The sequence below is a fragment of the Letharia lupina genome, assembly GCF_014066315.1.
Source record: "Letharia lupina isolate WasteWater1 chromosome Unknown contig_19, whole genome shotgun sequence".
Classification (NCBI taxonomy): domain Eukaryota; kingdom Fungi; phylum Ascomycota; class Lecanoromycetes; order Lecanorales; family Parmeliaceae; genus Letharia; species Letharia lupina.
In genome coordinates, this window is record NW_023502988.1 from 1,228,535 (window position 1) to 1,242,421 (window position 13,887).

General features: G+C 48.2%; 5 protein-coding genes across 5 annotated transcripts; 3 read left to right on the forward strand and 2 right to left on the reverse strand.

The window, feature by feature from the left end:
* Nucleotides 1–2,241: 2,241 nt before the first annotated feature.
* Nucleotides 2,242–3,028, reverse strand: HO133_004098 (uncharacterized protein; the record flags this gene model as incomplete). The annotated part of the gene is made up of 2 exons (XM_037295017.1): nucleotides 2,242–2,664; nucleotides 2,963–3,028. 2 exons carry the CDS (start codon nucleotides 3,026–3,028, stop codon nucleotides 2,242–2,244), a joined length of 489 nt encoding a protein of 162 aa, XP_037149064.1.
* A 2,529-nt stretch (nucleotides 3,029–5,557) lies between these two features.
* Nucleotides 5,558–7,449, forward strand: HO133_004099 (uncharacterized protein; the record flags this gene model as incomplete). The annotated part of the gene is made up of 7 exons (XM_037295018.1): nucleotides 5,558–5,718; nucleotides 5,853–5,877; nucleotides 5,939–6,046; nucleotides 6,108–6,404; nucleotides 6,459–6,496; nucleotides 6,604–6,746; nucleotides 6,998–7,449. 7 exons carry the CDS (start codon nucleotides 5,558–5,560, stop codon nucleotides 7,447–7,449), a joined length of 1,224 nt encoding a protein of 407 aa, XP_037149065.1.
* Nucleotides 7,450–8,524: 1,075 nt separating this feature from the next.
* HO133_004100 (uncharacterized protein) lies at nucleotides 8,525–10,990 on the reverse strand (the record flags this gene model as incomplete). The annotated part of the gene is made up of 2 exons (XM_037295019.1): nucleotides 8,525–10,636; nucleotides 10,685–10,990. The coding sequence occupies 2 exons, from the start codon at nucleotides 10,988–10,990 to the stop codon at nucleotides 8,525–8,527; spliced, it is 2,418 nt and encodes an 805-aa protein (XP_037149066.1).
* Nucleotides 10,991–12,237: 1,247 nt separating this feature from the next.
* HO133_004101 (uncharacterized protein) lies at nucleotides 12,238–12,990 on the forward strand (the record flags this gene model as incomplete). The annotated part of the gene is made up of 3 exons (XM_037295020.1): nucleotides 12,238–12,513; nucleotides 12,591–12,740; nucleotides 12,817–12,990. 3 exons carry the CDS (start codon nucleotides 12,238–12,240, stop codon nucleotides 12,988–12,990), a joined length of 600 nt encoding a protein of 199 aa, XP_037149067.1.
* A 474-nt stretch (nucleotides 12,991–13,464) lies between these two features.
* On the forward strand, nucleotides 13,465–13,769 carry HO133_004102 (uncharacterized protein; the record flags this gene model as incomplete). The annotated part of the gene is made up of 2 exons (XM_037295021.1): nucleotides 13,465–13,599; nucleotides 13,665–13,769. 2 exons carry the CDS (start codon nucleotides 13,465–13,467, stop codon nucleotides 13,767–13,769), a joined length of 240 nt encoding a protein of 79 aa, XP_037149068.1.
* Between the last annotated feature and the right edge of the window lie 118 nt (nucleotides 13,770–13,887).

Consider the following 13,887-nt stretch of genomic DNA (forward strand, 5'->3'; position numbering starts at 1 on the left):
AATAAAAAAATCTTATAGATTATTAAAAAATAATTAATATATAAAATAACTAAATAGAAAAAAATCGATTTAATAAATAATAATTAGAACTTAAATCTCTCTAAATTTAAAGTATAAATACTTTATATCTCGATAAGTAGAGAGAATAAATAAAAAAGACTAAACTTTAATATATTATCTATAATTTTACTATAGTAAATAAAAAAAGAGGCGATCTATAAAGAGAATAAGTATTTATAAATTAATAAAGTTATATTAAATAAAGAGGAAAAATATAAAGAATATATAGCGTAGTAGATAGAATAGAGAGAGTTAGTCTCTTTATTTACTAGGCGAATTAAATAAGAATTAATAGAGAATTAAGCACCGCTATAACGCTTAAAATTCTAATTATTTAAAAATCTATATTTTAGAGATTATAAATATTATTAATATTATAATAAGATATCGCGATAAATCTTAAATCGATAATTTTTATTAGATACCTAGAGATATCGAGTCTAATTTAAATTAAATACTCTAAAGACGTTATTATAATCGATAATATTATTTAATTTAAATACGCTATAAATATTAATATTACTAGCGAGACTAGCTAATCTAGAATTTTTATAGATATTATTATAATTAATAATACTATCTAGCTTAAATAATCTTAAAAATCTTTCTAATATATATTTAATTAATCGAATTAAATTTTTAATAAATATTATTATTACTAATAATATTATTTAACTCGAATAATTTAGAAAACCTATCTTATATATAGTTTCTCGAATTTTTAGATATATACTATTAAATTAATAGCTTATAATCGCTTTAAAATCTAGTTAATTTAAATAAATACTATCTTAGCTTACTAAACGCGAAGTTTATTATATTTAATTACTAAATTAGCGAAAAGGGTTAGATATAGATAAAGTCTACTTAATAGACTAAATCGTGCTAAATTATGCTTATAATACGAACCCGACGGAAATCGTGCGGAAAGGAACTTTTTAGATTTGCAGATGATGGGAGTCTCTCTCCGATATCTTTGCTAAGGAATTTCGACAATTCGCTAAAGAGGACTTTGAGGCCCTTTCTAAAGACTAGCAATATGGTTTATGAAACTGCCTACGAAATAATGGAGTCTATATTAAGAAAGAACGAGGGGTTTTAATAGCCGAATCATTGGCGAATATAGTTTAAGAAGAAACCCCATAGCCACTGGATGACGAGAATCGTCCTCCACCAAAGCACCAACAATATCACCCTCCTCAGCAGCAGCCAATTCAGCCGCAGCAGCCTTATCAGCCTTATCGACCGGAGAACACTGTTCCTCTCCCCCCGCAACAGCCTTATCAGCAGCCTTATCGACCGGAGAACACTGTTCCTCTCCCCCCGCAACCGCCTTATCAACCAGAGAATACTACTCCGATCCTCCCTCCAACCCCAAGCGACGATCCTTTACGTTAGCCTCAACAACAGCCAATGCAGTCAATTCAGCAACAACAGCCTGAGGATACCACTTTAATTCACCCTCCCCCCACTTTAATTGTCGAGGATACCACTACGCTCCTTTCCCCTCTTACTATAAACTACGATTTAGATTACCGAGTCCCACACCTACTACTCTTACTCTATTAAGTTATTTAAGACAGCAGCCCTATCAACACGAGCCAACTCTCTGCGGTTTTACATCTATGTACTATATCGACTCTTAGAGAGCCTACTTTCTCGCTTAGTAATCTCGGTTCACCTTTCGCCTCTTAGTATACTTATTTTCTCGCTCCACTTTTCGCCTCCCAGTATACTTATTTTCTCGCTTCTTGGCTCGCCTCTCCGCTTGGTTATATTCGTGATACGGAGAGGCGGAAGGCTACAGGCCTGTATTCTTGATGTAGCTGTCTAGGGATTTGGCCATGAGGGCATGGCCTTTCCGACGGAAGATTATCGAGATCTTATAAATTTAAGGAGATAAGATATCGATTAATTATATCTCTCTTATTGCTATTAGAAATACGCCTAGCATAATTAGATCTACGTCTACTGCAGTAAGAGAAGCAATTGCAGTTATGGAGGTTACGGAGAAGGAATGTTTTTATAGCATGCGAGTAGCCTCATCTTTTTCGGTTTTTGCCAGTGTCGGTAACTCAACACTCGCTTACGCTAGTACTCATTCGGCCTAGTCATTGGTATATGAAGGCCGTTCCTATACATAGGATTCTTCTTCCTTAGACATCATTAAGATTATTATATCTAGTGATAAGTCTCATTATAGCAGTAACTGCATACCCAGGTATTATCAACACCAATAGAGCCACTACTGATGGGGGCGAGCGAGGCCATCAGCATGCAATTTTGCATCGTGTACGGGTCAGAGAAAATCTGGCTGTTGTTCTGACAGGCTTTCGTACAGTCGTTAACCAGCGGCGTAGTTGGCACCGCATAGTTGCAGCCGGCAGTGAAAAGAAGGCCTCGGCCGTACGGGCTGTAATTGTACTGGGCTTCAATGTATCTGCCTGCATATGCAGATTCCGCATCTTGGAAGCTGAAGAGTGGACTTCCATCGCCAGGTTGTTGAACATCACTTGGCACTTGACCAGCAGTGCCTTGTGCGTTGTTAAAGGTATTGATGATCAATGCCACGACAGTACGACTAGAGTATCGCATCTTAAGCTCCTACGGCAGATGGCAGTAACCAGCAAAAGAGCCTCTTCGTTCAAAATACCTACTCTCGTGCTGCTGGAATCTGCCGCTGCGATTCTGTATCGTTATCTAGCACATTTAGCACTGACAACTAGCACTTCTAGCGCTGCAGCGTGAGACAACCCCTAGCAGTGTCTTGGCGTCGCCATCTGGTCACCTCAGCACCTAGAATTATACTGTAACGGCTTCTACCACTGATGCAATTGATCCATATCACCAACATCAGTGCCACCGTCCCAAATAGGCAGATATGGCTCTTGTACACACTGACCGCGGCACCATTTTTATCGTCGAACTGCAGCACAGAGCCATCCTGAACATCGGCGACAACATCCATTGATTTATCAGGATTAATTGACAATAACTTTTCAGGAAGGGTGTGCTCTTGTCATTGGCCGGGACATGATATCCTGAGAAAAGATCGATTGAGTCACAAGCGAGGTCACGGAGAGAGATATACTCAGAGTCGACAGCTGCGTAATCAGTGGGGAGCTGATATGCTTGGCTTTACTGCGCATCGAGTGATCTTCTGAACCAGTCGCTTTCCGAGCAACTGACGGCTTGGAGATGTATAGCTTACATATTCATCAGGGTCACATGGTAGAGGGATACTATAAGAAGAGGTGATACCTAGACTATTTCATCGGCCTGTACTGGCAGTTGATATCTGTTATGCACAGCAGTGTTTCAGGACCACTTAAGAAAAATACCCTCTTGTCGTAAATGACCAACGAGCTCGCGCCTGTGTGCAATGTGTTTGCATATTCTCAGACTGTGAACTTGCCTGAATATTCAGCGAGAGCTGGAGGAGCATGTCAATGGACAAATACAACTGAATCCGCTCAGAGATCAAGCTCGTAATGGGTGTTCTCCCCACGTAAACATAAGCCCCGTCTCAGTATTCAGTCGTTCCGAGGACTGTGCTATGGGCCAAAAGAGATTCTAAGAAATCTGATGGACTTGGTGATAGGGTGACCAGGTGGCGATGCCAAGACTCTTAATCCGCACTCAGCCCTACATGTACCACCAGTAAGGTACTGCTACGAAGCACCCGGGTGACGGAAAAGCCTGGAGACTAACTAAATGGATATTACGGCCTTCCCCAGCAAATTTCTATGCGCAAGTATCATGTTTCTCCATTAATAGCCTGTCAATGTCATTCGTCCATCACCGTCTAGAACAGCCTAGATTCTTTCAGGCATACTAATTACACACTCATTCATAAACTTAGAGGGGGAAATTTGGGTGTGAAATTGTATGTGGGACGGCCTTTGATCTCCTAGCTTATTTCAGGTTAGTGTCCAGGCTTTTCTGTCACCCGGGTGGAAGCAACATCATCAACAACGGGTTGAAAGGTTAGCGCTTTGATAGCTGCTCCGCTTGTGATATGAAAGACACATAATTTCCCTACTCAAGCCGTTTTTCCCCTCAAAAGCCATGATCTGTATCGACAGACAAGGGAAGGCTGACAAATGCACAAGCAAATGAAAAGATGAGCACCAGATCATCCGTGAAAGGGGAGTCTCACGTGTCAGCAAAACTGACATCCGCGGGAAGGTGAAAGAGATGCTGGAAGGCCATAGGAAAGCAGGCAAGCCAGGTCCTGATATACAATGACAGACAGAGTCGTTGAGGCAGGTATAGTACGAGTACCGTCATGGTGGACGACCCTTTACTCTTACTACTGCTACATCAGGGCTAGCGACGCTTGACACGCCGGCTCCACATTACGACGGCAACCTCAAAACGTAAATTATGAAGCTTATAGAACTAAGTTCAGCACGACTGTTCCTGCTCCTGCTCCGAACCCACGGCAGCATCGGGACTCGTGAGCGGGGAAAACAGCTGGCGATTGGGCTGGAATAGCTCATTTCATCCACTTCAAAGGGAACGGCGATAGGACGAGAGCTAGTGGACTACTACATGTGCCCGTAACACTTTGCATGCGAGAGCATAGTACTCCCCGTACTCATACTGATACTTTGAGACTTGAGAACCCACAGCCTCATCCTGATGACAATGGAGTCAAACCAGTCCTGCTGATGGACCCCGCTTGGCTTTGTCAGTCCCTTGAAAAGCGAAAAAGTGATCACAATACATGGGCGAGAGGCTGATGGGTGGATACCGGCACGGAAATGAGGAGTCGCGAAAAGCTTACTTTTGGCAGGGCGTCAGGGTCTCCCAGTTTTCCCCGGAATCCCGTGCTGGAAGGCGCTAAGATTGAAGCCAGGTTAGAAAGTCTACATAGTCTATTGAAGCCTTCTCGCTTAGAGACAAAGTATTTTTTAAGGCCAATTAAGTTGCATTAGGGCATTTTCAGGGCCTGGTCAATCGAATGGAATGGCTTGCATTCAATGCTTCGACGTCTTTCTCGATTGCGAAGGACTCGTCATTCGCATCGACGCAATGCAAGTCTGACACTACCTCCGGGACCCACCGTTCGTGATATCGGCATGAATATGCCTGTCGCTGCATGAACCTTCCCCGCCTGGAAGTCGCAGCTGCTCTTGGGCTAAACTGTTTGACAATTGACACAGATTAATAAGCTTGAACCCGTTTGGGAGCCTTGCATATTTCTCTATTCCTTGCATATTCGCTTGGTTTGAAGGCTAAAAGCCAGCATGAATCCATAATGACGGGTGGCGCTGCGGCGTAGCTCAGGAACTTCCACTACAAGCGAGTCTGTGCAGCCATGTGCTTTCCAAACCTTATTTGTATCTTTAAACGTCAACCCGCCATGTGCCATATTCCTATTTCACTTGCTCCCCATCTTTTATCTTTTTCAACAACACCATTGCTTTCGCTTCCCCCTTTCTCTTGCATCCTTCTTCCAACCCTCATCCTCAATTGTCTTCTATGCACTGTCATGGCCGATCATTTTGAAGGACTCATTCCGCCAGGGGACCCTGGCCGTGCAGAAACCGGAGCTATTTACGGTGCCGTCATTACTGTCACCGTCCTTGCTACCATAGCTGTCATTTTTCGTTTTGTAGCAAGAAGGAAGTCGGAGGCTTCCATCTCCTACGAGTACGTATTTCTGGACTCCATGTTTTCTCTTTGAGACCGAAATTGGAGTGTTGGAGTCTCCATGCTCGAGTCATCTTCCGAGCCTTGCTATTTCCTCTGAGATAGGCAATACTGACGGCGAAATTGTAACCCAGTGACTACTCGATTGTGCTCGCACTGGTGAATAAAACCTCTCTCACGCATCGGCATCTTTGGATCAATCTTCTAACCGCGTGACCAGGTCTTTCTTTACGGCCTCAATATAGATACAATCATTGCTGCGGCGCTATGGGGACTCGGGGAACACTTTTTCACCCTGTCAAAGGATCAACTCCTCCACTTTCAAAAAGTGAGTATCATCTCATGCTGCCGGAACGGTCGAACATCACGCTCATACGAATGATTGCTAGAACGGCCTGGCAAGTCTCGCCCTATACTTTACCACAAACGCCACAACCAAAATGTCCCTACTCCTGCTTTACTACCGTCTCTTCTCTCCCTCGCGTCGTTTTCGACTCGCCGTCTACACCGCCGCCGTCGTCGTCGTCGCCTGGTGGATGGCCGTCTTGTTCGCTGATATCTTTCAATGCGTCCCAGTAAACGCTTTCTGGGCCTTTCACGTAAAGAATGTCAAGACGGCAAGATGCATGGACACTTTCACCTTCTCCATCGGCACGGGTGTCAGTAACCTTGTCACCGATATCATGGTCCTGTGCCTGCCCATGCCTATGGTTTGGTCACTAAGAACGAACCGTGCGCAGAAGATTTCGTTGACCGGGGTTTTTCTGCTGGGGTTTTTGTAAGTCGTTCACTTTTCGAGAAGCCTCCATCAACACACCCCGACATCGATCGATGACCTTCCTGATTGTATCAGCCTCGCTGACAACGTCCCCCCCCCTCCAAAAGCGTCTGCGCCATCTCCATCGTCCGCATTGTCAAATTGGTTGCCGCGGGACGCTTAGACCCCACCTACAGTCTCGGAATCGCCTTCACATGGTCCTCCGTCGAGCCGAGCGTCGGCATCATCTCCGCCTGCCTTCCAATCATGCGTAAGTTCACCCCCCCCCCCATCTTCGTCCCGTGTTATACACCCATCCACCACAACAACCCTCATCCATCCATCCATCCATCCGATCATCCATCCATCCATCCGATCATCCATCCATCCATCCATCCATCCATCCATCCATCCATCCATCCATCCATCCATCCATCCATCCATCCATCCATCCATCCATCCATCCATCCCTCCACCCTCAAATCTCCACCCCCCAACATCAGCCGCTAACGTCCCATCCAGGCGCCCTCTTCAATAACCGCCTCTTCTCCACCGGCGTCCCCCCCCACCCCCGATCCAACAAGACCCCCAGCGCCAAAAAGATCCCCATGACCACCACCACCTCCTCCTCCCAGCCCGCAAGCGCCACCGTCGCCTCGCCCGTCCACGGCCACTTCACCCGCCTCGACGGCCCCACCTATCGCGACCAGCTCGAGTTGTCGTACCGCGACCGATGGGGCCTGGCGTCGAGTGGCCGCACCGACGACGGCGACGGCAACGGTGGCGGTGGCGGTGGCGGTGGCGGGCCCGTCGCGAACGGTAGCTATGGCGATCGCAAAGGCGTCAGTTGGCTCATGTACGGGCCCGGCAAGGGGGATGAGGCTTTGGAGGAGGGAAGCGGGGTCCAGGAGCCCGGGTTCCAGCTGCGCCAGTGGCCGCGGGGGAGGGAGGGTCCGGATTGGAGGGGAGGGTGAGGATGAGTCGCTGGGGTTTGTGTTCTGTTCTGTTCGGTTCGATCGGGTCGGCTTGCTGCGTTGGGCTGGCGGTCGTGCATGCGTGGGCGTTTGGGAGGGAGGGTTTTTTCTTTCGATTTTGGTTTGGAGAGGGGGGGGATGTGTGTCGGGTGATGTACGGGACCCGCGAGATAATGGGTGTGGAGGGTGGGGGTTGGGTTCAAGCAAGCATGGCTTGGATGATGGGGATTGACCTCCCTTTTTGGAAGGGTGGGGATTGGGAATGCCTATTTCATCCTGCGCGACGCATATATATATTATGGAGGAGAGGATATATAGAGGAGGCCTCACGGCTCGGGGATGTATACCCCTGATTGCATAACCCTTGATGAGAGAAAAAAAAAGTCTGCCTAATTCTGGCACACCCCAAAATCAAAAATCAAAACCTCAATCTTTATAATAGTTATAACGAAATATTTAAATCTTTTAAAAACTTTATAATCGAATCTATACTATACTATATTCATTGAATTTTAATAACCTTTCTAGATGATAATCAATCATAGTTGTTGAAGGTATATAGAAAAGAAAGTTGAAAATTTCGATTTTCGATCTCGAGGGTGCCGATTTTCTTTTTGGTTTCTCATGGATTCATCTTATGCAATCTGGGGTAACGAACGTCCTTGCATCATTATTATTATGTTACCTGTGCTATGTAGTCCTTGCATCATTATTATTATATACCTATACTATGTATGTAGCACTTGACTCTGGATGAGGAGGAGGAGGAGGAGGAGCGGAGGAATTAGGTATCACATTGACGGATCTCGATCATGGATCCAGACGTGCTATCCTTGCTGACTGCGACTTTTCCCTCGCACCCGTAGATGTAGATACGGGGTACGCTGCTCGATTCTGTATACACTCTTCCCTTTTCTTCCCTTCTCCGAGAGCTGTCCCTTTCCTTCCCTTCTCCGAGAGCTGTCCCTTTCCTTCCCTTCCCTTCCCTCCCCTTCCCTTCTCCGCGACCTATCCCCCCAATATCTCCATCGACTCTTTGCCAAACCACCCTTTGTCATCTCGAACGCTGGACCATCTAGCTCGCAGGCGCCCCATGCAAGATACTCGAAGCCACCGCAATGTTGTTACCTTTCCGCTCCATGAGCAATCTCTCTCTCTTCTCAGCCTCGTCCTCATTCAGGAGTCCATCCATCCCAGGTAGCAGCACCGGATTATCGCACGACGCAGTAGAGTACAGCCGACTGAGCATCGCCGCACCAAATAAAAGACTCTTTCTCAACGCGATTCGGTCCGCGCCTCCGGAGAAGACGTCGGGATTACTGTCGGGCCTTGTTTGCGTTGTGTTTGATGCGCTGTTGGTTTCTGAGTAGTTAAACCCCCCCAGTCCTCCTCTTGGCGAAGCTGTCTCAACGCTCGGTAACGATATGGTGGTCGTCCCGTTCACAAACCTATTGGCGCCCAGCGACATGAGTGTGCCGGAGGCAGTGATGGCGGGCGCGTTAGATGTGAGCGTCACGCCTGCGACCGCGATGGTGCCGGATGGGAGGGCTGTGAAGGTTTGGCCTAGGGTTGTGCAGACTGAGGACGATGGGAAGGCGGGGAGGACGAGCGGGGTTGTTGATGTGCCGGCTACGAAGCCATTGGGTCCGAATGATAGCAGGGTGGAGGAGACTGTGATGGCGGGCGCGTTGGCTGTTAGGGTGGTACCTGCGACGACTATGCCGCTCGGGAGGAGAGTGAGAAGATGGCCGGCAGCAGTGGTGATGATTGCTGGCAGTGCAGGATTGGGTGGGGTGATGGGGATGGTGCTGGAGCCTATGTGCAGGGCTGAGGAACCAAGAGAGACGATGGTGCTGTCGACTGCGAAGCCTGGGTCTCCGGCTGCGTGGGTGGTGCGGGCGGCAAGATCCCGGGATGAGGAGAGGGTGATGGTTTGGCTGCCGACTGTGAAGTAGGACAGTGGGACTGGAGGTGCGGTGGGGAGGATGTTGTGGATGGTTGATGCGAGGTCGCCGTTGGTGTGGAGGGCGATGTGTGTGCTGGATACGGTCGTCGGAGATGCGCCAGCGCTGACGGGTTGACCATCGACCATGACTACGTTGGACCGAGACGGGGCGATTTGAATGCTGTGGCCTGCAACCGTGGTGACAAAGAGCGCTTGTGCCGGAGCTGGAGCATCAAAGGGAAGAACGTTGTGAACCGTGGAAGTACCCAGAACGAGGTCACCATTGGTGTGAAGAGCGATTTGTGTACTTGAAACAGTTGTTGTATCGTGTCCGGCTGTGATGGACTGACCATCGACGAGGACTACACCTACAATAGATTGAGATGCAGGTACTTGGATGCTATGGCCAGCGATAGTGGTCACGGAGGGTGCTAGTACCGGAGCAGGCTCAGCAGGTTGCGAGTCCATGTTTTGAGATTCACTTTCGTCTGCAGGGTCACTCTCGGGGTTTTGAGGCACAATGGATGAATCGCTGTTGAATGAATCCTTCGCAGACGCTGGGTCGTTCGCAGGCTTTGGCTCCACATTGGCAGGGTCACTATCCGTATTTAGACCACCGCTAGCTGAATCCTTGGCAGGCGCAGGAGTCGCAGCGGCAGGATCAATGTTGGCTTGTGGATCGTTGGCGGCTGAATCCTTCGCAGCCGCTGGGTCGTTCGAACTGTCACTTGGTGGATCACCTTCTGGTGAGCTGACCGGGGATAGCGTTGGGGCTGGTGGCGCAGGACCTAAAGCCTTCCCCGGAACCAGAGCCCGGGGAGGGTCATACATCGCAATCTGTTGATCACACCTCGCCCAAGCCGGATCCACCAGTCCTAGCGCCGGCGAATCTTGGAGGAGCGGGTAGCAATGTTTGAGGGTGTACATCCAACTCTGCCACACTTCGTTGCCATCAGACCAGCTGGGGTTATGGAAAGGGAGGCCAGTGCAGTTCGATACCAAGTTTGCGTAGTTGATAGTATTCCACTTCTGGCCGATAGCGGAGACGCCGGTGGTGCCACTGAGGGCGAAATTGTATTCCATGGAATGCAGGTCGGAAGGTGCATACGAAAGAGTTGTGGTGCCGTAAGTATTACCAATAGTACTTGTACAGTCATTTGTTGCGGAGATGTTAGTATAGAGGACGTAGACGGAAGGAGAGGTGCTAAGGTTGGTTGTCAGCTCGTCCCAAAGGAGGGGGTCCTACCACACTCACTAGATAAACCCATCGGACCCAACAACAGTAGATACCCCTGGGACTGGGGCAGGGGTTGGCCAACAGAGCATCTGCGCATTTGCAACCTGCACTGCGCAGGAAGTAACATCGCAGCACGGCGTAGTGTACACGGGCCACCATTGTCTTTCAGTCAGGCCAGTAGCGTTAAAGCTAGTATAATTTTCTTTCTCAACAGACAGACAAAAACTTTTAGTGGGAGGATCGAGACCGTAGAGCTGGCCTAAATTTCTTGCAAAGGATCGTTGAAGGTCATCCGCGACAGCGGTTTGTTCTGATGGCGTGTGGTAAACGTGAATACACCAGTACTCTTCGAATGGCATTGGAATGGTGGCATTGGCAAGCTCTGCTGCTGAGTCTGCAGAGCGTCAATTCGCCTGTGGATGAAGTGAAGGGTACTTGAATCTCACATTTAGTACAATCGACAAAGTCCTTTGGGTCATAAAGACTAGATGAATTTTCGTTACTACTTTTTGCGGAAACTTGACTCGGTTTGGAGCTATTCAACATATGCTGAACATTTGCCGTTTAAGGAAACCTGATTCGGTTTGGAGGCATTGAACGAATGCCGTGAGTCTTCACTCAAAGAACTCTGATTAGTAAAGAATGCTGCATTCACTGTAGCTACGTAAAGCATAAAATACGCAACGATTTCCATTTCACGGAAGCCAAAATCCTAGATCACGAACCGCAAGTGAAAAGGACAGGACTCGAAGATGTTGAGAGAACGCCATGCTGGATGTGACTCCGTATATAAGAAGGTAAGGAGAAGAAAAGTACTAGCGGTGCTAGCTGTGACTTGCCTCAAGATATTGTATACTACAACTGACCAATGGGAGAAGAGTGCGCCTGCTTCCTGGGTCTGATTGGCCAGTGACGGTCTCGGAATCTTTCAGCCCCAATATGCAGGCCACAATGCAACGCTTTTCAGTTTCCCCGGATATGAGAAACGCACTATGTTGAATGGTATGGTTTTAAAGCCAATTGAAGCTGCTTGATCCAAATAACAATTGCGGCGCGAAAGAACGAACGAGACGAAGGATTCGCTGAAACAAGTCATTGCAAGGGCCGCGGCGCCTCGTAGTATAGGTCTTGGCAGGGCAGTGAGGCAGCTGCAAGTTAAGAATACCAAGTCTGCGATTTGTATCACTGTTAACGCAAAAGGTGAAACCGGGTTCAACAGCAGACTGTGAGAAGGATAATCAATGGCAAAATGACAGGTCCAGATTGGCACCGCAAGAAATTATGGGGACGTTGCCAAGCGCAGCGCTATAAATGAGCACCTAGAGATGGCACTTCACTCCTTTGCTCGTACTCGCACTTCTTCTCAGTCCCTTCCAACAGCATCGACTTTGAATCAGGAATCAGAACAGGATTCAAACATCAGCATGAAGGCAGTGTATAGTTAGTGGAAGAGAGAAGAGAGAAGAGGAATGATGGATGCGAGGTGAAGATGGAAAATCAAGCCCTAGGGCGCTAGAAGGAATAACGATCATGGACGTCATTTCCATCCACGAATTGCATCATCCTCAAAGCGTTACTTACTTTAACCACTTTTCTCTTATTGACAATGCTAAAGACTGTTATTCCTCGAGTCATCATTAGACTGTCTTCCAAACAACTCGCCTCAGTCCCAGCAAGGAAAGCCTTCTCGCAGTCAGCAATCCACTCCGCCAAAGACCCCAAGATGCCTTCAGGGCCCCCTAAGCACGAGATGGCCTACTTCCCTGAAATGACCTCGGCTCTGCCGTCCAAGTCGGGCGAGTTCCGGAGAGTGCTGTGGACAGGGTTGTACTCGCAGGTCGTACTCATGACTGTGCCTGTGGACGGGGAGATTGGAGACGAGGTGGGCTCTTGTTCCTTCATTGCTTGCTTTTATTGCCCTAGTGCTGTAGTAGAGAGACTGATTGCTATCCCTATTAGGTTCACACTGTCGACCAAGCTTTGACCTTCACCTCTGGTATTGGCAAAGCCACAATAGCTGGCAAGGACCAAGATGTCAAAGCTGGAGACCTCATGGTGGTACCGGCTGGCACCCAGCATCAATTCGTCAATACTGGCCCTACTCCACTGGTATTTCGTTGTTCCTTCCTATGCACCTCCTATTCTCGACAAAGAAAAATACACAAACTGACAGCACCACCCCCAGATCCTCTACACAATCTATTCCCCCGCCGAACATAACCCCCAATCCCTGCACCAAACCAAAGAAGAGGGCGATGAGGAAGAGGAGAATGGGAAAGACGAGGCACCGGAATGGAGTAGGAAACCAAAAGCAGAGAATGAGAAGAATGGTCTTGTCAATACAAGTGGAAAGTATTGAAGTTATATAAAAATACTGCACATATCAGAATCACGTCGCCCAACCTCTCAATCTGTCTTACCTTGGCCAAACGGCCGTTTCCCGAAGTGGACTCATCCATGCCAGAAGGTGCCGAATAGCCTCTGGTGCACTGTGGTGCCTGTTTGTTCTCCAAGGTGCAAAGGTTAAGCCGCAGTGACAGCTTGACATCAATGAAGGTAAGTGCCAATGTGTTTGATTCTATGCAGCAGTCAAGCCGCGCTGCGGCTTGACCTCGATTAAGATAGGACACATACTCATTTCCTTTCACCAGCATAATCATGCAGTCAAGCCGCAGCGCGGCTTGACCTCTATGAATATAGGACACACAATCATTTCCTTTCAACATCACGATCAAAAAAACCCAGTACACCTTCTCAACCCTCTCTTTCCCAACCAACCAACATTGCAATTCCTTTCCAACCCACACCTACATCCTCACCCTCACCAACCATAATGGCATTTACAAGACTCCGTCGCTTCTTGCGTCGCGTTTTCCGACGTCGCCCTGCAGCAACACCACCCGCTCCAGCTCCAGCACCAGCGGACCAAGCATCCATCGCCTCCTCCCGTTCAGCCCCGGCACCCACGGTCCACAGCACCCCCTCCTCCTCCTCCTCCTCCCATCTTTCCCTAACCAGCTAATACCCACACAGGACGAGGACTTCGAGCGGATCAGACAAGCCGCTCTGGCGGCTCAGTATAAACGGCCCCAAGAGGTCCCCTTCATCTTCGTGAATGGTGGTGAGGAGGGTATGTAGCCAGCGCTCCCCTCCCCTCCCCTCCTCCCTTTCTCCATTCCTCCCTCCCTTCCTTCCATGTAATTAGATAAAACAAGGCGCGGTGGTGCTGACTTTACGACCGCAGACGCAGACGCCA